At 50.1% G+C, this 22,292-nt stretch overlaps 1 protein-coding gene across 6 annotated transcripts in view; it reads right to left on the bottom strand.

Annotated features, from left to right (window-relative positions):
• Positions 1–22,292, bottom strand: part of PLCL2 (phospholipase C like 2) — a 211,539-nt gene that overhangs the window by 27,003 nt on the left and 162,244 nt on the right. For 3 of the 6 annotated variants that reach the window (XR_011561751.1, XM_019964638.2, XM_070771923.1), the window contains one exon: positions 5,582–5,691. The exons of the other annotated variants lie outside the window; for them this stretch is intronic. Coding sequence is in view for 2 of the 3 variants with exons in the window: in XM_019964638.2 (XP_019820197.2) it covers positions 5,582–5,691 (110 nt within the window). In the remaining variant the exon portion in view is untranslated. The remainder of the gene's footprint in view (positions 1–5,581; positions 5,692–22,292) is intronic. 6 annotated transcript variants of the gene reach the window in all.

Raw genomic sequence — 22,292 nt, 5'->3', positions numbered from 1 at the left:
GAAGACAAACTTGCTGTTACCAAAGGGAAAACGTTGGGGGAAGGATAAACTGAGGGTTTGGGGCTGACATGTACTCACTGCATATTGAAAACCGATAACCAGCAAGGGTCTACTGTGTAGCACAGGGAGCTCTACTCAATATTCTGTAATAACCGAAGCTGGGAAAAGAATTCTGAAAAGACTAGATACACATGTGTAACTGGGTCACTCTGCTGTACACTTGAAACTAACACAGCACTAGAAACCAACTATACTCCAATAGAAAATAAAAACGTAAGGCGTTACAGAACCTCCTCCCACATCTGTGACGAAACGAGCAGAAAGAGTAAAAGTGGAAAACAAACACGCAAACACGAGCAGCCACCCCAGAGACCAGGGCGTGACAGGATTTAGTAAATGTCTAAAACCCACAGAACTCATACTGGTAATCCATAAAAATGCTGAAAATTCTAACAGTCAGCCAACCTGGAGAGATACAAACTGTCTTTCTCGTTTTACTTCTGTCTGATGAAGGAGAAGAGGGGAAGGGAAGCAGGAGGTGACACAGTCCAGTTAGGGATGGGGCTGACACAAAACTAGAAAACCAGACACAACATATAAAGCAATGATTTTTAGAAAGTGCAAGACAGGGAGCCCTGGGAGAACAGGTCCAGACGCAAGGTCAATGCAAGGGGAGCTTCCCAATCGAGCCCAGCAGTCTGCTCCCGAGCTCAGGGAGGCGAGGTGCCGTCAAGGGTAACAGAGAAGGAGGGAGGGACACAGCAGCAACTGGAAATACACATGTCCAAGGAGGGAGAGGACGCCACGAGCACAGAAGGGAGAGCGGGAAAGTGGAATCAAGACCCCACTGGACAGGGTCGACGGCAGAAGCGGGAAAGTGAGATAAAGACCGCACTGGACAGGGTCGGCGGCAGATGAGGTGCTGTGGAGGATACAGCAATATTGCTTGAAGACGCAACTCTAGAAACTATAGAAAAAGAAACGCAGCTGCGAGGCCTCAGTCAAATGAGCAGTCACTGTGACTTGTGGGACAACATCAAACAGCACATCCGCATACACGAGTCACCGGAGGAGGCGGCAAAGGGCAAAACGGAAACAGATTTAAAGAAACAGTGGCTGAAATGTTGCCAAATTTGATGAAAACTATAAACCCACAGATAGAAAACTCTTGAAGAAGTCTAAGCAGAAAAAACAAAGCCACACTAAGACCCATCATGACCTCTTTAAAAATCTAAAAAAAGTAAAGACTCAACAAAAAGATGCTCAAACTATATATATACACTCACTGGCTCACCAAATTGACGGTATCGAGTGTGGACAAAGGTGTGGGATGACTGCAACTCCCGTAACACTGCTGGGGGGATTCTCTATGGAACGGTTCATAAAGCACATGGCAATTTCCTACAAAATCTGACACACCCACAGTTACCAAGTGAGCAATTCCACTCACAGAAAACGGAAACTGTATGTTCACCCAAAGACTTGCATGTGGATGTTCACTGCAGCTGTATACATAATATGTGAAAACTAGAAGTAACCCAAATGTCCCCCATCAGTGAATGGACACAGTGTGGCACACCCAGAGGACAGAACACTATTTATTAGGAAAAAGGAACAGCTTACTGAAACATCAGCTTGGATGACTCTCAGAAGTGTTCTGCTGAATGCAAGAGGCCAGGCACCAAGATTACTAGTACACGCCTCCATGTATGTGACATTCTGGAGCAGGGGAAACCACAGAGACAGAAATTAGACCAGCAGGTGGCCGGCAGGGGAGTTTCCTGCAAAGGGGCAGAAGGGGACTCCCGGGGATGACAGTCATCACTGTGGCAGGCTGCATGACTATACACATTTGTCAAAATTCACTGAATTGCACGGTTAAAACTGGTGAATTTTATTTTACATAAGTTATACCTCAATAAAGCTCATCAAAAAAGAGAGTGGTGCTGACTATCTAATGAGTGTGAGGCCTTGAGGGCTGGTTTCTGAATTAAAGAGGCAATCAGAAGTCAGTGGGAATGAATGACACCCTCTCCCCAGTTATCAGCGGAAACCCTAGGACAGGACAGAGACAAACTCTGAGAAAGCTGGGCCTGGAGAATCCCACGGACTGTATAGTCCATGGGGTCACCAAGAGTCGGACACGACTGAGCAATTTTCACGAGGAAGAAAATCACTCCAATTTAACTAGGCTACAATGCAAAGATTCCATGAATTACATGACATACAAAAATATCAAAGATGTGAAAAACGGGGAAAAAGTATGACTCAGAAAATAAAATATATCTCTATTCACCCATCCGTATGCATATAAAACAGTTCCTGGAATAAGGTCACACGTTTAAAAGCAATTATTTCTCAGATGGAGGATCTGAGGTCATTTAAAAACTTATCTTTTACACATTAAAAATGTTCTTTATAATGACATGTTCACAAAAACAAATGATTTTTATTCAAAGGAAAAAAAATGAAGTAAGTATGACAAGATGTTGGACTTCCCTGTGGTCCAGTGGTTAAGACTCCACCTGCCAATGCGGGGGCCACAGGATCGATCCCTGGTCCGGGAAGACCCGCCCCGCCGCGGGGTAACTAAGCCACAACTGCTGAGCCTGTGCTCCGCAACAGAGAACCCGCGCTGCGGGGAGGAGCCCACGCGCCGGATCCAGAGAGCAGCCCGCCCTGGTTGCGCCTAGAGAACGCTCAGGGCAGGCAATGAAGGCTCAGCACACCCAAAACACATACATACATAAACCTTTAAAAGAAACTACGCCAAGATGTTAACAGTGGGTCCTTCTGGGTGTGGGATCAGATAGACATTTCTCCTTCATCCATGTCTGCATTTTAAAGTAATCCTTAAAACCGAAAAAACTAAACGAAGCCAGCAGAGACTCATGAAACCTGGGCTGGACACCCTCGGACGAAAGCCGTTTCTGGCCAGGGGTCTCATCCGCCATGCCCACGCTGCGAGCCCTGCATCTCGCGACCACCGGCCGCCCTGCCTGCCGCGCGGCTCAGGTGCGCGCGCGGATTCGGAAGGCAGCTGCGGCCTCTGCTCGGCGCTCGGCTTCTCGGGAGCCCCCGAGGCCCGAGGACCCTGTCGGCCAGGATCCTGAGGCCGCCCCGAGGCGCTGGCCCCGGAGGCCTGCGGTGCGGCGCGGGAGACCGCGCGTTAGGCGCCCGGGCGACTCCAGGGCTGCTCGGCACGTCCGAAGGGGAAGTCTGGAGGCCTCCCCAAGCCTCTGTGCCCCCACGAGGGCGCCCGCTGCCCACCACGCACAGCCCCGGAGGACCAGCCCCATGCAAAGAGCAGGTGAGAAGAGGGACGCGAGAGACCCACACCCTCCTGCAGGAGAAGGCTGGGAGCTCAGCGCAGGCCCACGTCTAAAGCTGCGCGAGCACTGGACTGCGTCTGCACCCGTGGAATACGCGGCCACGAACGAGGCCCTCCCGCCGAACAGAACAGACAGGCAGATCTCTGCAGCCCTTCGCACTCCAGGCCGGTTCTGCCGTGCGCAAGCACCGCCGCGAGCAAGTCCTACCCTGGAGACTTCCAAAACCATAACCCTGGCCTGTGCATTCGTTTCCATATGAACAGAAGTCTGACAAGTCTGAGAAAGTTAGTTCTTTCTCCTGGACATAATTCCTAAGAAAATGGTTTCCTCAGTGCAGCCGCTCGGTTCAACTTCCCATTTCTAGAATAGGAGCCATTACTTTGCGCCTGCTGTTTTTCAGGACTGTGTGCAACGGGCTTCCCTTTCCAGGGGTCCTCAGCCCAGTGCTTCCCAAACGGTAATGCGCCTAAGGATCCCTGGGATCTTATAAAAAAAAAGCCAAATGAGCCTTTGTTCCTATCAGGGCTACACACTATGGCGCCATTTTCCCCTGAGGTTTGCAGGAAGTTCAGAGCCTACCAGCAACTTGTAAAGCCAAACGCCTCTCCACAGTACAGTTTACTATCTGCCGTTTACTGAACTACAAGTGATCAGAGTTAAATACTAAGCAGAAGATCTAGAGCTTTTAAAAAGTACATGTGTAGGAAGGGAAGTATTTGAAGAAGTTCAGAAAATGACTTTAATTATACAAATGAGTAGGGGCGTTAAAGTGCAAGTTGGCTAGCTTGGGAAGGGTGACTTCTCATTAAATGAAATAAGAAAACTGTCTGCTGCAGGGTGGATCCTTTAACTTGAGGGGGAACAGGAAAATTAAAAGAGGCAGCTGTGATAATGTCTTTAAAGCTTTGAATTCAACAGAGAAGAAAGCTGGGAGGGTGAACCAGAGAGTAATTTTACACTGAGTTGTCCAAGGTCCAGACAAATCATATTTCTGTGTTATTATTATTCAAGGTCCCAAACACTGAGATGAAGAAAAGATCATTGAGATAAAAACACAAAAATGTTCCAAGGCACATGCTGCTGCTTAGCCGCTCAGTCGTGTTCCACTCTGTGAGACCCCGTGGACTATAGCCCACCGGGCTCCTCTGTCCATGGCGATTCTCCAGGCAAGAATACTGGAGTGGGTTGCCATGCCTTCTTCCAGGGGACCTTCCCGACCCAGGGCTCAAAACCCGATTTCCTGCATGGCAGGCAGATTCTATACCATCTGAGCCACCAGAGAAGCCCCAAGGCACATACATAATAATATTTTTAAAATCGTGTCTTATGATATGCAGGGTTTCCCAGGTGATTCAATGGTAAAGAATCCGCTTGCCAATGCAGGAAATGCAGGTTTGATCCCTGGGTTGGGAAGATCCCCTGGAGAAGGGAATGGCAACCCACTCCAGCATTCTTGCCTGGAAAATCCCAGGGACAGAGGAGCCTGGTGGGCTACAGTCCATGGGGCTGCAAAAGTTGGACACGACTGAGCAACAACATATTATATATGCCACAGAGAAAAAGGCTGAGGGAATGTACAGCAAAAGACCCTGGATGGTGAGGCTATGTTTACCTATGGTTACGCTAGTTTGACATTTTCTATAATGAAAATATATTACTTTCATGATAAAAATAATAACAGTTAATTTTTAAGTGGTCATGCTGAAAAAGAGAGATGGAGGGAAGGAGGAAGGAAGCAGATAAAACAGTTAGGGAGGGAAATGTCTTTCAAACGGCAATTCCCTTCACATACTTCTTTCGAGTACGCCCCCCACGATTCTTTCCTTTTTTTTTTTTCTGGGATCACATTAATATTAAGGCTGTGATTATACATTCAAGTGTTGAATGAAATTTGAGGAACTAGAATGTTCCAATTCCCAGTCGTTTCTCTGTAATCAGTGCTGTTTCCAGTGCAGCGACTGGCAGCTATGAAGTCTGCAGTGTTTCAAGGGTGAAACGCAAGGCCCTTTCCCTTCCTGGCAGGCCCCACAACGTGCCAGCCACTCAACCCCTTTTCTCCCCGTGAGCCGCCTGCACAGCAACCGTGCCGCAGACTCTCCCGAAAGCAGAGTCCTCACTGGACTTCCGTGACGACACTGCAGCCTTGATGGGCTGGTGACGCACAGCGCAGGAAACAGGATACAAAGGAGTGGGAAGCAGCACGCGGAAAGGGCTGCAAACTCAGGACGCCCGAAACGGCTCGGAAGTACCTTTAGGATGGTGATGTTCCAGGTGAAGCTCTCCACGGCCTTCTGCAGCTTGCGCTCCTTCAGGCCCTCCTTGGTGCCAATGCTCTGCAGGTGCTCGTGGAACTCCATGGCTGAAAGAAGCAGAACGACAAAGGATGTTACTTCCCCACCCAATCGGTGGTAATGGGCCAGCAATGTTTACCTTTCTAGGTATAGCTAGAAAGATTCCAGTCTCCACTGAGATTTCACAGAGGACGAAATAAGAAAGTTCCAGCGGGGGAAGCAATGCCAATTCACAACCCCAGCGAGGCAGACGGCGTCTCTGAGTGCATGCCTGTGGACTGGGAGGCTGCCCAGGGCACAGATGACCATCCGCATTCTTCCTCTAGAGGTGGGGGCGCTGAAGAGACTCAGCCAGGTTCAGAGACTGAGGCTGAGGGAGAGGGAGGGACCCTGGACCAGGGCCAGGCTTTGGAATCTCGGAGGCTGATTTTAGCTCCACCGAGGTCTCAATGATGCTTTTGAACTGTGGTGTTGGAGAAGACTCTTGAGAGTCCCTTGGACTGCAAGGAGATCCAACCAGTCCATCCTAAAGGAAATCAGTCCTGAATGTTCATTGGAAGGACTGATGCTGAAGCTCCAATACTTTGGCCACCTGATGCGAAGAGCTGACTCATTGGCAAAGACTCTGAGGCTAGGAGGAACTGGGGGCAGGAGAAGGGGACGACAGAGGGTGAGATGGTTGGATGGCATCACCGACTCAATGGACATGTGTTTGGGTAAACTCCGGGAGTTGGTGATGGACAGGGAGGCCTGGTGTGCTGCAGTCCATGGGGTCACAAAGAGTCGGACACGACTGAGTGAACTGAACCAAGGTCTCAATGTTGGCAGTTTGGGATGAAAAAAAGTACAAAGCACTGTTTCCTGTCCCAGTGAGATGACCTGAGGTCCCAGACCCCGCCTGCAGCAGAGGGGAGAGGGCACCATAACTCTGTATAATTCACATAATCAGTGCACATTCCTCACCGCCATTCAAAGCAGTGTGAACGCGGGAGTGGTGGGACGTCCTCTTCCTGATTTAATATCATTAAAACTCGGGGGGTTTTCTTTACATATTCACTTGCAGTCAGTATCCCATCGCTGGCCAATGGGAACCCTGCAGGTGGGTTTCTAAGTCCTTCTGAGGTCACTGATTAGCCTTTGACACATCCCTGGCTTCTGGCATAAGACATTCAAGAGTTAGCAGGTACACTGCTCACCTGGGCCTGGAGCCAGGCATTTCTCCAAGGACCTCTGGATTCTTACAGCGGAGAATGGTGCTCAAAGACCACAATCTGGGGGCTAGGAGTGCTCACTGTTACTGGGTTTCCACTGTTTTCCAGGCTCCTTAGTGAACAGATCTTAGGTACAGGGCTATTTTTTTAAGGGAAGAATAAGATCTTGCTTGTACTTCTAATTCAAATTTACAGATACAATGTTTTCACTGTTTTTTCCCTTAAATCTTAGACATTTCTTTGGCAAATAATCTTAATTAACCACATCGACATAACTAATATTAAGACTGCTAAATACAATTTAAACTCTGCTTTTTTTTTTTTTTGTCCTTAGAGTACATCTCATTGAGAATGTAATAAAAGCACAGTGTTCTAAGGTCAGTCAAGGTAATTTTCTTTACAGGTTATGTCAGAAAAAGTACAATTACGTTCATTTGTTTCCTTTTTATCCCATTGTGTATGTGGGGGTGGGAAATGTTTTTGCTTCTTTGGATAAAATTTTTTTTTTTTTATGATTCCTAAGTACAACTGCTTATCAAGGTGCATTCAGGTAAATCTTACTTTCTTCCTGGATTCCTCTACCCTAATCCCTCCCTCCCCCTGTACATTTTTATGCGTTTTTAGTTTATCTTTTATTGTCCTCTTTCTCCTTGAAGATCTAAGCAGAGGTGTCCATATATCTACAATCCCCCGTGTTTTGCACAAAAGCAGTGCAGCATGCACAGTGCTCTGTGGCTGTCCATGCAGCCATGGTGGGGATGGCTCACTGCCCACGTATCAAGCCCTTCTCACCCTTTTCTGACACCTACAGAGCCCCCCACACACACTGTGGAGATGAGCCGCCTCTGGTTTAACCAGCCCTCACGGATGGACGTGGTCTCCAATCTTTCGCTGTTACAACCAATGCTGGAGCAGCTGTCATTTTACAAGACATTTCCCGTGCTCTTCTGTACATTTTTCCTGTTCAGTTGGGCACCCCAATTTCTCACTCCCTTTCTATGCATCATCGCTTCAAAGCAGTTCTTCACACAGTGACTGACAGGAGCTTTATTCCTTAGTGTCTTTAAACAGTGAACAAGGGCTGACATACAGGATAAATATAGTGACCTGCCAATCTAGTCTTGCTTCTTCTCCACTTTCTCTCTCCTAATAGGAGCCAGGGCCCTAATTCCTGTCATGCTAATAAAGCTTAAGAAGCTCACTGGTTTAAAAAAGGAACAGTAATTAGTAGAAGTCATTGCATTGTCTAGGAAACTCCCACACTGACCCTTCTCCTGCATTCGGCCTCTCTTTGGACAACGCCCCAGCTTGGTCACTAACCTCCCCCCAAGCCCACTGCTGGGAGCCTGGCACATAGAGGGCCGCATCCCCCATATCTGCTTCCTACCTTCCCTGGATGTGCTTGCTTTAATACACTGAAAAAAAAAGACAAATAATAACCATGACTAGGTGGCAATTATGTTCTAAAATCCAGGATTTCTGCTAAAGCAACACACACACACACACACACATACACACACACACACTTCTCCCTGGTAGGTCTGAGAGGCTCCCTGGCACATGCCTTGATGACTCGGATGCACCTCCTAGAAGGTGGCCAGATGAGGCCCTGACAATAAGACCCCAGTGGTTCTTTAGTTTTAATATTTCGGCATCATCTGGACTTCAGGATATTAATCTTTAATATCCATATTTCGGGTAGTCTCAGAAGCACCACTGAGACTTGGAAGGTGGACGTCCAGATGGAACACAGAAAAGAGACGAGACAGGAGAGCGGGTGGAGCGGTGAGGCTCTGTTAACAAGGCTGAGCTCAGACAAGCATCCAGCCCAGACGCAAGGAGGCAGCTGAGCTCAGACAAGCATCCAGCCCAGACGCAAGGAGGCAGCCTTCAGAAAGGTCAGAAGAACGAGAGCCAGAGGCTGCCTTGGGAAGGACCGAGGACTCGGGAAGACAAGGCTGAGCTCAGACAAGCATCCAGCCCAGATGCAAGGAGGCAGCCTTCAGAAAGGTCAGAAGAACGAGAGTCAGAGGCTGCCTTGGGAAGGACTGAGGACTCAGGAAGAATAACAGTGCGGATGATTAAAAAGTGATGCTGATAAAGATGAAATGTGGAAACATAAGAAAACAAGTACAGCTGCCTAAGAAGCTTATATTCTACACGTCTGTTAAAGTACAGCCACGATGGAGAACAGTGTGGGGAGTCCTTAAAAAACACTAAGAATAAAACTACCATATGACCCAGCAATCCTACTGCTTGGCATATTCCCTGAAAAAACCATAACTGAAAAACATACATCTACCCCGGTGTTCCCTGCAGCTCTATTTACAATAGCTAGAACATGGAAGCAACCTAGATGTCGGTCGACAGGTGACTGGATAAACAAGCGTGGTACACGTACGCGGTGGACTATTACCCAGCCATAAAAAGGAACACGTTTGAGTCATTCTGGTGAGAGGAACGAACCTAAAGCCTGTTATACAAGTGAAGTCAGTCAGAAAGAGAAAAAACGCGTATATATGCAACCTAGAAAAAGGGCGCTGATGGCCCTATTTGCAGGGCAGCAACAGAGAGACAGACCAGAGACAGAGACCTGCAGACACAGCGGGGGAGCAGGGCGCGGGAAGAACAGAGCAGCAAGAAGCACAGCCGTTATCATACGGGAAGCAGACAGCCAGCGGGAATCACTGTGGATGCTGGGAGCTCAGACCTGGTGCGCCATGAAAACCTGGGCGGGAGCTTCAGGAGACAGGGCGCCTGTGTACGCCTAGGGCCGATTCATGCTGATGTGCGGCAGAAACCAACACGATATTGTAAGGCAATTGTCTTCCAATTAAAAGCAAAACATTTTAAAAGTGACATAAGACATTTCACCCTTATCTTCCCCTTCTTCAAATGGAGGCAAAAAGTTCGGGTTAGGGTGTGTGTGAGTCTGTGTGTGCAAGTGTGTGTGTGTGTGTATGAGTGTGTATGTGTGACTGAGCATGTGTGTGTGTGACTATGTGTGAGTGTATTTGTGTGTAAGTGTGTGCATGTGTTATTTAATAGTGAAGTTCTTTAAAAGTGGGCACAAAAAGTGATGAGCTGAAAAGTGGAAAATTATGTTAAAAATAGGAAAGCCTACATTTTAGAAAGTAGCCAAGACCATCCGTTCCATTGGCTGGCATTTCATTCCTTGGTCTGCTACACAACGTATCTGTTTCTTTAAAAGAATTTTCACATTATTAACTCACAGACTAACTTTGGTGAACATTCTGCCAGGCCGCTAACACGCAGCACAGGTTGACTTCGGATTTGAAGGGTTCTCACCTTGACTTACACAGCATGACTGTACTGCTCACTGCTCTCCGGTGACGTGGAGTCCAGGCCAGAGGCAAGACCGAGGGAAACAAAAGACCACTCACCAAGCACTTTGCACACACTGCATGGGACACTTGGAGAGAGGCTCTGGAACTTTCCTGAGTAAACGGTGAAGAAGAATTCGGAGGAGACTTTCAAGACAGGGAGATCACATCAAAAGCTCACCCTCTGCGTGTGGGGCAGCTCCTACAGGACAGCTCAGGGATGCTGGCAGGAAGACCCCATACTTTCAGAAAGGCCAATCAGCATTCTCAGAATGGGCGAGGGCAAAAGGCAGAGGCAGAAAGGGAGACAGCACTTCCAGGACAGCGGCCGGCGCCCGGGCAGGGAGTCGTGAAGGAGGACACGTTTCCACACTGGGAAACCCCACACAGGCGGTGTCACGGGGAGCTTCGGAACCCCAGAGGGCAGAGAAATGGCGGGTGCTCGAAGGCAAAAGGCGCGTCTACCTGGGAGACCAAGCGGCTTGGCCCTGCCAAGGGGCCCCCAACACAGGGCCAACTCCTCTGGGAAGGCGCACGGCCGCCTGGTGACTTCCCCCAAGTTCCAGGCACAGCAGGCACTCCCCACACGCCCCAGGGCGACTGAACCCCAACAACTGGCTCCTTTCACCCCGTGTCTCGGCCGAGAATAGAGACCTGTAAGCAGGACCAGGCCCAGGGCCAAAGCCGAACAGCAGGAGGCTGTGCGCACAAAGGGAAGAGGGGGAGTCGCCGTGCAGCCGCAGGGGCAGCAGGTCAATTCCCTAGAACTAGCATCAGACTGTGAGCCCCAGATATGCAGACAGCACCACCCTTACGGCAGAAAGTGGAAAAGAACTAAAGAGCCTCTTGATGAAAGTGAAAGAGGAGAGGGAAAAGTTGGCGTAAAGCTCAACATTCAGAAAACTAAGGTCATGGCACCCGGTCCCATCACTTCATGGCAAGTAGATGGCGAAAGGGTGGAAACAGTGGCTGACTTTATTTTTCTGGGCTCCAAAATCACTGCAGGTGGTTACTGCAGCCATGAAATTAAAAGACGCTTACTCCTTGGAAGGAAAGTTATGACCAACCTAGACAGCATCTTAAAAAGCAGAGACATTACTTTGCCAACAAAGGTCCGTCTACTGAAGGCTATGGTTTTTCCAGTACTCATGCATGGATGTGAGAGTTGGACTATAAAGAAAGCTGAGCATAGAAGAATTGATGCTTTTGAACTGTGGTGTTCAAGAAGACTCTTGAGAGTCCTTTGGACTGCAAGGAGATCCAACCAGTCCATCCTAAAGGAGATCAGTCCTGGGTGTTCATTGGAAGGACTGATGTTGAAGCTGAAGCTCCAATACTTTGGCCACCTGATGCGAAGAGCTGACTCACTGGAAAAGACCCTGATGCTGGGAAAGATTGAAGGCGGGAGGAGAAGGGGATGACAGAGGATGAGATGGTTGGATGCCATCACCGATGGACATGGGTTTGGGTGGACTCTGGGTGTTGGTAATGGACACGGAGGCCTGGCGTGCTGCAGTTCACGGGGTCGCAAAGAGTCAGACACGACTGAGCAACTGAACTGAACTGAGCATCAGATTGTGGACTTTGGGAATAAGTACAAGCTGAAGCAAGGCAGGCTCTGAGTTTGAGCTGACCCCACAGTGCCCACAGCAGACTCAGAGACCTTCCTGAAAATACTGGAGGACTTTCCGAGGAGGCAGACTGAGTGGAGCAGGAAAGTGGGGGAGTCACAGGGACCTTCTCCTCATATATATTCTATGTATATCCCCCCCCCCTTTTTCCCCATGGTGTTATGATGTTGTTGTTTATTACTCCTTTAATTTGTATAACCTTTCCTGCTTTTAAAAAAAAAGCACCTTATTTTAAAATAAATTCACTTCATTTTCCTCATTTTACTGCTTAGTTGCACTGCAATTTTTTCCACGCTTTAAATTCTGTTTCTGATGTTTTGTCTTTCATTCTGCATTTTTGGGAGTCTAGTTTTTAGTATCCATTTTCCCTTAAGGGTTTGATTATTGGCTTGATCGCTTTCTTCTTTCTTGACTCCTGCTGTTATTCATTTTTCCTCTTTTCCTTTCCCTTTGTAAGTGTGTGAATCTCTTCGGGTGTTCTTGGCTGTTAGATGCTCTTTCACCTTTAATCTTGGGGTTACGTCTTCTGTGTGGCCTGTGAAGTCCTGGTGCTGAAACCCCCGAGGTGGGAGACCCAAGTCCAGGACTCTGGACCACCAGGGAACTCCTGACCCCATGGAACATTAACAGGCAGAGACCTCCATTTGGGAACCAAGACCAAGCCTCCACCCAAAGGCCTGGGAGCTCCAGTGCCAGACACACAAGATGGTCAAGATCCTGTTTTTTTAAAATGACTGGCCCAACTTATGTAATTATTTATTTCCAAATTATTTTATATTGAACCAGATTTTTAAAATGTTTTCTAGTTTCTTTTTATGAAACAATCAGGAGTATTTATGTGAAGAGGTAAAACTGAACTCTTATCTAGGATTTCTTTAACGACTGGACTTTTCATAATAGTTCCGTATTTCGGTAGTCAATATTCATAATACTAAGACACAAAAGGGCTCATCAATTTGGATAATGAAAATAATTTTTGATGCCTGAAGCATTAACACTAATTGGGCAGGCAGTAACACTTACTGACCACACACCATATACAGGTCATTTGACCATGGGTTGTGTTAAGTCCCACTAAGACCCATTACTTAAACATGCTGACCGCTGTAAAAAGCTGCAGACTTCTGGAAGCACGGGAAGCAAGCCCGGGTAAGGGAACTAGTGCCTGCATTATCTGACAATCCTTTTATGCAGAAATCCTTGTGACTCTGCTTTGGAATACAATGGCTGAGTCTAGAGGCAGTAGTGCAGTAAAGAGGGCAGCAGCATGAAAATAATGACATGAGAAGACATAACTTCTGCCTTTTTAAATCAATGCCAGAATAAACTCAGTAGGTGCAGCTGCAAATTAGGATTTTTGCATGAGGAAATATAGTATGTAAGGGAAATTTAGTAGGCTTTTGAGGAGTACATTATTACAATGTGAGACTTTACAAAATAAATTACAAGCAACTGGCAATGTAAAGATGGCTTAATCTTTCAATATTTAAAAAATAATCAGCCAGAAAAGTTTAAATTTCTGAAAACTTGAGGACGTGCGTTCTGAGTTTTCACTAGTGACTGGACAGAAAATGAGAGTGAACGGCACCTCTGGTAGCTGACTGCCCTCATTCTGGTTGTGAAATCGTCAGCAGTTATACATAACAAGGCAGAAAGGGAGTTCTGACCATGTCCTCGGTGGAGTAACAAGCATGCTGAACTCTGGTTAAAGCCAGGCGACTGTGGGTGTCTGTCCCCACAGACAAGGCCTGGGAGCAGCCAGGCCACTCAGCTGTGGCTTCGGGGTGCTAGCTGGGGTTCAGGACGCCTGGGCCCCCCTTACTTCTTCAGGAACAAGTCCTACGTGCCGGTCCTTGGGCCAGCTGAGGGAGGGAGGTTCTGCACCCCGCCTTCTTACTCACTCACCATTCTCTCCATGTGCAGGCACGCAGCCCTTTGTACTGAACACAGAGGACATATGTGGGTTTCTACACGGCCCAGGTTTACCAGCTATCTGCGTGTCTTTCGTCCGCCTAGGCTGCTGGTATTCTGGGTGACAGGCCCTGCATCTGGGAAGGGAGTCTACAGAGGCGTGGTGCCCAGATGCAGCTCTCGCAGGCAGGCAGCCTCGTAATAACGCTGCTAAGTGGAGCCTTCACGGGTCTAAGACAGATAAGAAGAGAGGCAGGAAAACCACCCAAACCGGCTTCTCCTTAGCTGGTAGAGGACCATACGCTGCAGCTCCCCTTGGTGCCGTGGGAGATGCAGAACAAGACAGCTTCTGTGCAAGCTCTGCTCCCCGGCCTGTGACAGGAGGGGCTGACACAGGGCGCCTCCCGACGCCAAAACACGTGTGTGTCATCCGTGAGTCCTAGTTAAGAAAAGCCTCCCTTCTTCTGAAGATAGGCAGAATTTCATTCAAGATTTCTTTGTGACGACCATCAGCAAAATCAGTATTTCAAAGTTCCTAAGCATATTTAAAGCCATCTCATATTCTTACAGAAAGAAGGCCGCTCTTAGCTCTCACGGCCTGGTGGCCTCGGGGAGAAGCAGAGGCAGGCGGGCTTCCCGCTGTGGACCAGGTCTGCAGGTCTCACAGCAGAAACCAGGCCAGCAACACTGAGGCAGGAGGAAGAGGTGCTGTTTTTCTTTCAGGAGTAAGTTCTATTTCCCAGCAAGTATCTTCCAAATACGATGCCCACACATCTGCATCATAAATTTGCACGTTTTAGAGCCACGGGAAGTTGTTTGCCTGGCTTGGTTGTTTAACAAAGTAACCGTATCTGTTCTCTTCGTCATTGCCCCATTTCCTAGTCTGATCTGAACGAAATGGCACTGTGAGGGCCTCAGATGAAGCATGTTCCTCTTGCCCATGTTTTCTTCAAAGGAAGAAGGTCTCATTTGGGACAACCATTCAACAAGGCTGGCGAAGGAATCAGGATTCCCTGCTTCTATGTCAACGTTGCCATGCAGGTAAGACAAGAGATAACCGCTAATTCTGGTCAAAGAAATGGAAATCTCCGTTGAGTCTGAGCACACTTCATGTGAACACCAATACTAACTACATAAACAGTCTTCTGAAAAACATGATGTGATCAATTTCAACGTGCTACATCATGTAACAGTCAAAATATACAGTGTGTTCAAAAGCATGGAAGTCTGACGGCCGTGAGCATGTTACAAAAATCCAACGGTGTGCTTGGGAACGTGGACTGAAACATGGGTGAAAGTCCAAAAGGCAGCAAACGGCCGCATCCCCGGCACAGACCCGGCGGCGCCCGCTGCGACTGCCCTTCTGTCAAGAGGACTGTCTGAGCCCCAGCTGTTCCGCACCAGAGACGCCCCGGTTAGGTTCCTGACTCCATGACCCCAAGTTTGTGTTCCCAGAAGAAAGCCACGGGTTATTTTTCTTCAGGGATGTTAACCAAGAAGAGAACCTGCTCGTGTCCCTCTGTGGTAACGAGCCTGAGAACAGGCCATCAAACAGCAGCAGTGGTAGCGGTTTCGTCGCTCCGTCGCGTCCGACTCCTGAGATCGCACGGGCTGCAGCCCGCCAGGTGCCTCTGCCCACGGGACTCTCCAGGCAAGAGTACTGGAGCGGGTTGCCATTCCCTTCTCCAGGGGATCTTTCCCAGTCAAGGCTCGAACCTGTGTCTCCCGCAGTGCAGGCAGATTCTTTACCCTGAGGCACCCGGGAAGCATCAAACAGAAGCCAGAAAGCAGATGGAAAGGCAGTGATCCTAAAGAATCTAGTTCATTCTGCTCTGAGGGAATGGAGCGCACAGGCCACGTGCATAAAACGGGAGGCCACTCCCGGGGCCCCCGGCGGACCTTTCCAATTGTAGCTACAACGTTAAATTTTAAAAATGGGAATGGCCGTGCAAAAATAGATCGATTTTTATGTAAAAAACTATATTTTAGAAATTTATTGCTTCTTTCCACATCATCTCTCAAAAATTTAAACAGCTCAGATTTTTTATAGATGGAGGTATTAGTTTCACATAATTTTCCAATTATTCTTTCAAAACACTGTAATTTAAATACTTTGTTTTTGAGGGGCTTAAAGCTTAAAGACAAGAGATGAAATGCAATGCTGATAGATGATCACGTTTTCAAAAAGTTAATAAAGAAGTGTAAACCTTCTAAGATGATACATAATTACGCTAGCTGAAAACATGAGTGCAACTGCATATAATGGAGAGAAATTTCTACTCCCATCAAGTTTCCTGCTTCCCATCACAGATAAACCTAGATGAAAACCAAGCAGTCATAAAAATAAAAAACGTAGAATACATTTTACATACAACCCTGAGATAAGAACAGGCTTTGATTTGAAGGAAGGGGAGCCTCAGGCAGAAGCATGGCAGCATTTCCTCTTTGCAGAAAATAAATGGCATTTATTCATGCCAAATATGAAGTGGATGACCTCTCAAACATTCTGGATAGAACGTCTATACCTATATAAATGATCTGAATCTAAAATATACCATGTAGCTCATGGTTCAAAATTTTCAGAAGCAGCTATAATTTTTAAAAAAATACAAGAGACAAATCGATCTCAAATGTATACACTGAAAGATTCCTTTTCCACCTGAAACTTTACTTTGCTGTCCTAGAAAGCTCTTTTATCACACACATGTCCTGTGCAGAAATATTTTTTGTGTCTGCTGGAAACAGAAGCCAGAAGTAGGGATGTTTCAAACGGTGACAAAGGGAGATATGTATTGATCATTTTAACGTTTTTAATTTTCCAAATGAGGTTCAGTGAGCTACTTTCTGGAAGGTGGAATTCCACGGAACACAAGTCTGTCAGGGACCTCACTTTATCACGGTTTAAAGGCACCACGTGGTCTCAGCGCACACCATCAAAGTACCCTGGGAACAAGAGAGGGATCATTTTTTCCACCTGATTCACAGGCAGAACCTGCTCAGATGCACGGGCTTTGTAACCCACGCCCTGCGCCCCCAGCCCCGGGTCTGAAGCCGGGTGCCCCCAGCGCTGGGGTCTGAAGAGGGGCACCTCCTGGGTGCAGGCGCCACAGGCCCCGTGGAGGTGCGGAGACACCGGACTTCGTGATTCTGTGAGCGGTCGCGGCAGCCAGGGCTCCAGGGGCGGTGGTGCAGGTGAGGTGGTCCAGGCATCACTAACCCTCCATGGGGCCCCTCCCCATGCCGCCCTCTAAACGCGGGCTGGGGGCTCAGAGGAGGAGCAAACGGCAGCCTCCCCAGCGGTGACACCCCCAAGATGAGACTCCCCCGCCGGGGACCCTGTGTCTGGGCACTGGGGGAAGTCCCCCCACCAGCACCGGAGGCCCACACAAGCCCCTTGGGACGCCACCCTGCCCACCGCTCCCTTTCCTTCTCCCCCTCTTATGTTTGACCGTATAAAAGTCACACGGCACAATAATTTAAAAAGCATAGACTGGTACACGGAGTGTCCCCACCCCCGGCCTCCTTGTCGCCTCCCCTGGGCAACCACTGTGACCTCCTCTCCAGCGGCCTCGTCCAGAGGGTGGGGCCCTCAGCAGTGCTCCGGGCTGCAGTCTCCGGTCGGGCCTTTGAAACACCTTAGCAAACAGCACCAACCCAGTCCAGTACACTTGCCTGGAGAATCCCACGGACAGAGGAGCCTGATGGGCTACAGCCCATGGGGTCACAACAGTCGGACACGACTTAGCAACCTCACCACCACCACCACCAGCAAATAGCACGCACCGCCTGCCTTGCCTTTTAATCTATGTCTGTGCACACACACACCCATACAGTGATACAAGTGGTTTTTTTACCTTTATGTATATATAGCATCTTCCTTACATATGTGTATACATGGAGTATGTCTGTGCATACACACAGGTAAATATATACACACACACGACTTTTTTTAAATGGTTGCATAAGGTCTCATCACATGCGTCTGTTGTATTTAACAAGAACTCTACTACTGAACTTAGGTTGTAAGCTTGAGGTTGTTCTCGATGTTATAAAGGAAACTCTATGCATAAGTATTTTCCTAAATATGTAACCAAAGACATAGCATAAACTGAATAGGAACTGCTGGCTCGAAGTGTGCGTGGTTTGTAATTCTGAAATTTACTGCCATGTGGCTCTCATAGGTGTGGACGGGATCACACCCGTAACCACAGGAGAGTCCTCAGCGGCCCGGGTGCCCCACCTGTCAGTCATCATCCCTGTGTGCAGGGACTCGGGTCTCTGATGTGACTGGCTCTGAGCTACGCACACCAGCATCTCCCTGAAACACCTCGTCCTCTGGAAGCTCAGCGCCCTCCCACCCCGTCTGACTGCGCCCTGACGCCCCACACTTGCTCTCCTGTCTCTCCGATACCCACACGCCCAGGACCAGGGCTCTGTCGTCTCTTTTCACCATCCTTCTCCGATGAGCTTGGTCTCCCAGCTTGGAAGACCACCTTTGCGCTTATGGTTTCCAAATTCATCGTGTCCAGTCGGGACTGCTCTCCAACATTTAGACTTGGAAGTCGACCAGGCTCGTCAAGTTTGACACGCCTAAAACCTCTGATCGCCCCCCTCCAGCCCTCTCTCCTGGGGCCCTCCCTGTCTTGGTAAAGAAAACCCAGCCAAGAACCCTACAGGCCCACCCTCCTCCCTTTCTGCTGCCCTGCGTCCGATCCACAAATAAATCCTGTGAGCATGACCATCAGAGTATCCAGCATGTGCGCATTCTGCATCAGCATCGCCCCAACCAGTCCGGGTCAAACCGCAGTGCTGGTCTGGCGGGCTGGGTGGGTAAAAAGCCTCCCGGGGGGTCCTCCGGCATCTGCATTTCCCTGCCCACCCACCGCGTGTCTGGTGCGGCCATGCCTCCGCCCTGACCGAGGAGGAGCGCCCTCTCTGAGAGCAGGGCCAGCCTCCCTACACCAGCCTGGCCGGTGCAGCCTGGTCCTGCCACCTCCACCCCGGCTCACGGCCCCTCTGCCTGAGATAATCCCCTTCTAGAGGCCTGAAGCGCTTGCTTGCCACCTGCAGTCAGGCCTGCACAGAAGTCACTGCTTCCCTGAGGTCTGGGCTGAACACCGGATTGAAAGGAGCCATCCGCCCCCAGCCCTGCCCGGCACGCCCTGTGCCTTTGGCCTCGCTGATCCCAGAACACTCGTCACTGACGGACACCGTGAGCGCTGTACTTACTCTGCTTCTTTATTTTCCATCGCCTACTACCTGACTTCCGCTTTGACAGGCCGGGTTGAGACACTGTTCCCATCTGTCCGTCTGCCGGCCACAGGTTTGCATCATCTACGGTGTGTCTGGACATCCTCTCTTTTCATTCTAGAGTCTTCTGAATTTCCCTGGCTGTGACCTGTGTTCCTGTTCTTTGCAGAGAACACGAGCTTCGGGGTTTCTGACTTCAGGAGTTCCTCCTGTGTCAGAGACATCAGCCCTCCCGGGAACGCAGCGCTGGCATTTTCCTGTTTCTCATTTTTGGCGCAGCTGTGCTTCTGCTCGCCTTTGCCGTACAGAACTCTTCCCACGCGGCACAACCCATCAGGGTGCTTCGTGTGTGTGGACGTTTCGTTAGAGCTTCTGGATTGGTGTCTCCTCCGGCCTGCCGCTCCCACACCCGTCTGCATCGCGGGCACTGCTGACCTGGGCCCGGCTGCCCCGGGCACAGAGTCACCCTGGGTTTCCCCTCCATCAGCCTTGCTCCCGGACACGCCGCCCTCCCGGCTCAACCGCCAGCTGAGCTCTGGTCCCCCCAGCGCCCTCACGACTTCTTGGTGTCTGTGGTTTTACTGTGAAGTGGAGGGAAAGGCGATCTCTTTGCAACTCCATGGAATATCCAGCCCATGGAATTCTCCAGGCCAGAACACTGGAGTGGGTAGCCTATCCCTTCTCCAGGGGATCTTCCCAAGCCAGGGATCGAACCCAGGTCTCCTGCACTGCAAGCGGATTCTTTACCAGCTGAGCCACCAGGGAAGTCACTGACTACCAGTTAATTGAAGTGCCTGGGGAGCATCTGGTGGCTCCTCAAGGAGAGGAGGGTGCTGAGGGCCTCAGAGGCCTTAAGGGACTCCGCGCCTCACCTTCGGAGAGCTCACTCTGCGCCGTCCGAGTCAGGCACGAGCTCCCCCGGAAGCGCGCCGATGGGCTGCAGTTGATGCGGCTGAGTCGCAGCGGGCTCACCTGTCAGTGTCCTCCTCCTAAGCGCCCGTGCTCAGGGCGTTCCACAACAGCTGCGTCACCCACCGATCTGAGGTCGCTGCACCTCAGAAGCCCTGGGGCCACCAGGGAAGCACAGTGTCACTTAGAGGGAGCAAAGGGAGCCAGAGGAGCTGAGTGACTAACCCCACGCCCACAGCAGCACACGGCACGGAGCACCCGGCACCCGGGTCCCCGGGTCCCCAGGGACGAGCCTCCCGCTCCCCGTGGACCAGGGCTGAGAAACCGCCTGATGTACACCGACACAGAACTTACAGGCTCCTGGGATTCCTTTATCGAACCTTGTTAACAGAACACCTGTGAAGTGCTTCCAGGATGACCTGTACAGACGATCTTACGTGTGCTGTGTTGGGCAAGACAAGGATGTGAGCAAAGCAAGTGATGGATGGTGACAGGTCACTTCTCTGGAAACCCCGGCTCCTACGAGCACACTGAGCTCCAGAGTCTGCAAATGGACAGAGGGCTCCAAGCAGGCCCACCCTGCTCACGGGCGTCCTGCCTGTTCACCCCACACCGCGCGGTCGGGCACTCTGCCTCTAGGTAAGATGCACCTATCGAGCTCCCTCACAGGGAGAGGAATGGGATGCTAACAGGACCCCTGGAAATGGGATGCTACTCCTGGGAATGGGGTCCTAACAGGCAGAGCAGGAAGCCCCAGTGCGCAGTTTAAGGGCTCCCCCCAGAACTTAAGGCTCTTGGGGATATGGCTGCATCAGCCACCGCAAATAACAGACACGTCTCAGGATGACCCTGAGTCACCAAAAGTTCAGATGACTTTTGGGAGCCACTTTTAAGAAAGCAGGAATGGTGTAGAACCCATTCCAGGAAAACGTCCATTAAAGGGACGGAAATGAAGAGTAAAGAAAGCTTCTGTTATTTCCGAGCCACCTTCCACCCCTCTGTACTCCATGTGGCTGCATCCCTGCCAACAGGGGACCCCCCTGAACGGGTGGGGGGTCCCGGGCTTTCTTTCGCTTAGGGCTCCATCGCCCCCTTCCTGACAGTCCTCCCCAGACAGCAGGTTACTGACTGTCCCACCAGACAAGGAGCTGGGCTCTTGCCCAGCAGGCGCGGACCCCACCTCTGCACCAGGCTCCCCGAGGCAACCGCCTGCCTCACCCCCGGTCCCCAAGCTTGGGGGGTGGCCACGCCTGCTCCAGGACCACAGTGGTCAGGGACTCCTGCCACAGCTCCACCCCTCCCGCCCTCCTTTCCTCCTTCGTAGCCTTAGTAAACTCAATTAAAACTGAGCAGTGACTTAATGCTTGTGAGACATATGCACACATGCAGTTTAAAGGCGAAGAGTAGTCCCCCGTCCCCCTCTCCAGAAGCAGTCACGTCCAGCCCCTCTAGCTGAGTGTGTGTCCTTTTTGAGTACTTGAGTCCACGTTTCTTCTTTTAAGTTTTATTTATTTTTGGCTGTGCTGGGTCTGCGTTGCGATGCGGGCTTTACTCGAGCTGCACAAGCGGGGACCTCTCTCTGTGGGCGGCGCGTGGGCTCCTCGTTGCCGTGGCCTCTCATGTCCTGGAGCACTAGGGCGTGTGGCCTCAGGAGCATGGCTCACAGGCTCCGGGGCGCACACACACACTCACAGTTGTGCCACACACCCACAGTCGTGGCCCGCGGGCTTAGCTGCCCTGGGGCACGTGGAGTCTTCCCAGACCAGGGACTGAACCCGAGTCCCCTGCACTGCGGGTGGATTCTTAGCCACCAGATCAGGAGGGAAGTCCCCCCGTATTTCTAAGCAACGCACTTCCACCGTTGAGACTTTTCTCCTACGCATTGCCTATTAATGCCTGGGGGAAGCAAGCGTGGCCTCCTGCCCAGAGGAAGGAGGAGGACTGGGCTATGTTTAGCCTCCCCTACCGTCAGGACGCACACGACACGGGGCATCCCCGCCAACTGGGATCCAATAGCTTCTGAATCCAGCTCTCCAAGGCTGTCCTCTCATCCCCGCCTAGTCCCCAACTCCCAAAGGCACGCAAGTCACACTGCAGGCTGGCTCCCCCTGCCACAGCCAGCTTCAGGCCCAGCTTTCTCGAGTCAGCTGAGCCAATTCTCTGGTTTTCAGTTTCCAAAATTTTGTTGCCCCTGTTTTCTTTGTCCTTGTTAAAAACAAAACAAAACCCTGCTGTCATTTTAATGAGGCTCAGAATGGAGCAGAGATTAAACGGATGTGTTAATTCACCATCTTGGAGAGGAAGTTAGTCATTAATTTCTGTTTTCTTTCCAGAGAACAAATGATTTTCCATTTAAATTCTCCCGATAAAAACATCCAGTGCACCGAAGCAGAGCAGGTTGGGCTTCCTTCTA

Source organism: Bos indicus, chromosome 1 (genome assembly GCF_029378745.1).
Source record: "Bos indicus isolate NIAB-ARS_2022 breed Sahiwal x Tharparkar chromosome 1, NIAB-ARS_B.indTharparkar_mat_pri_1.0, whole genome shotgun sequence".
Classification (NCBI taxonomy): Eukaryota; Metazoa; Chordata; class Mammalia; order Artiodactyla; family Bovidae; genus Bos; species Bos indicus.
This window is presented reverse-complemented; position numbering and strand designations above follow the sequence as displayed.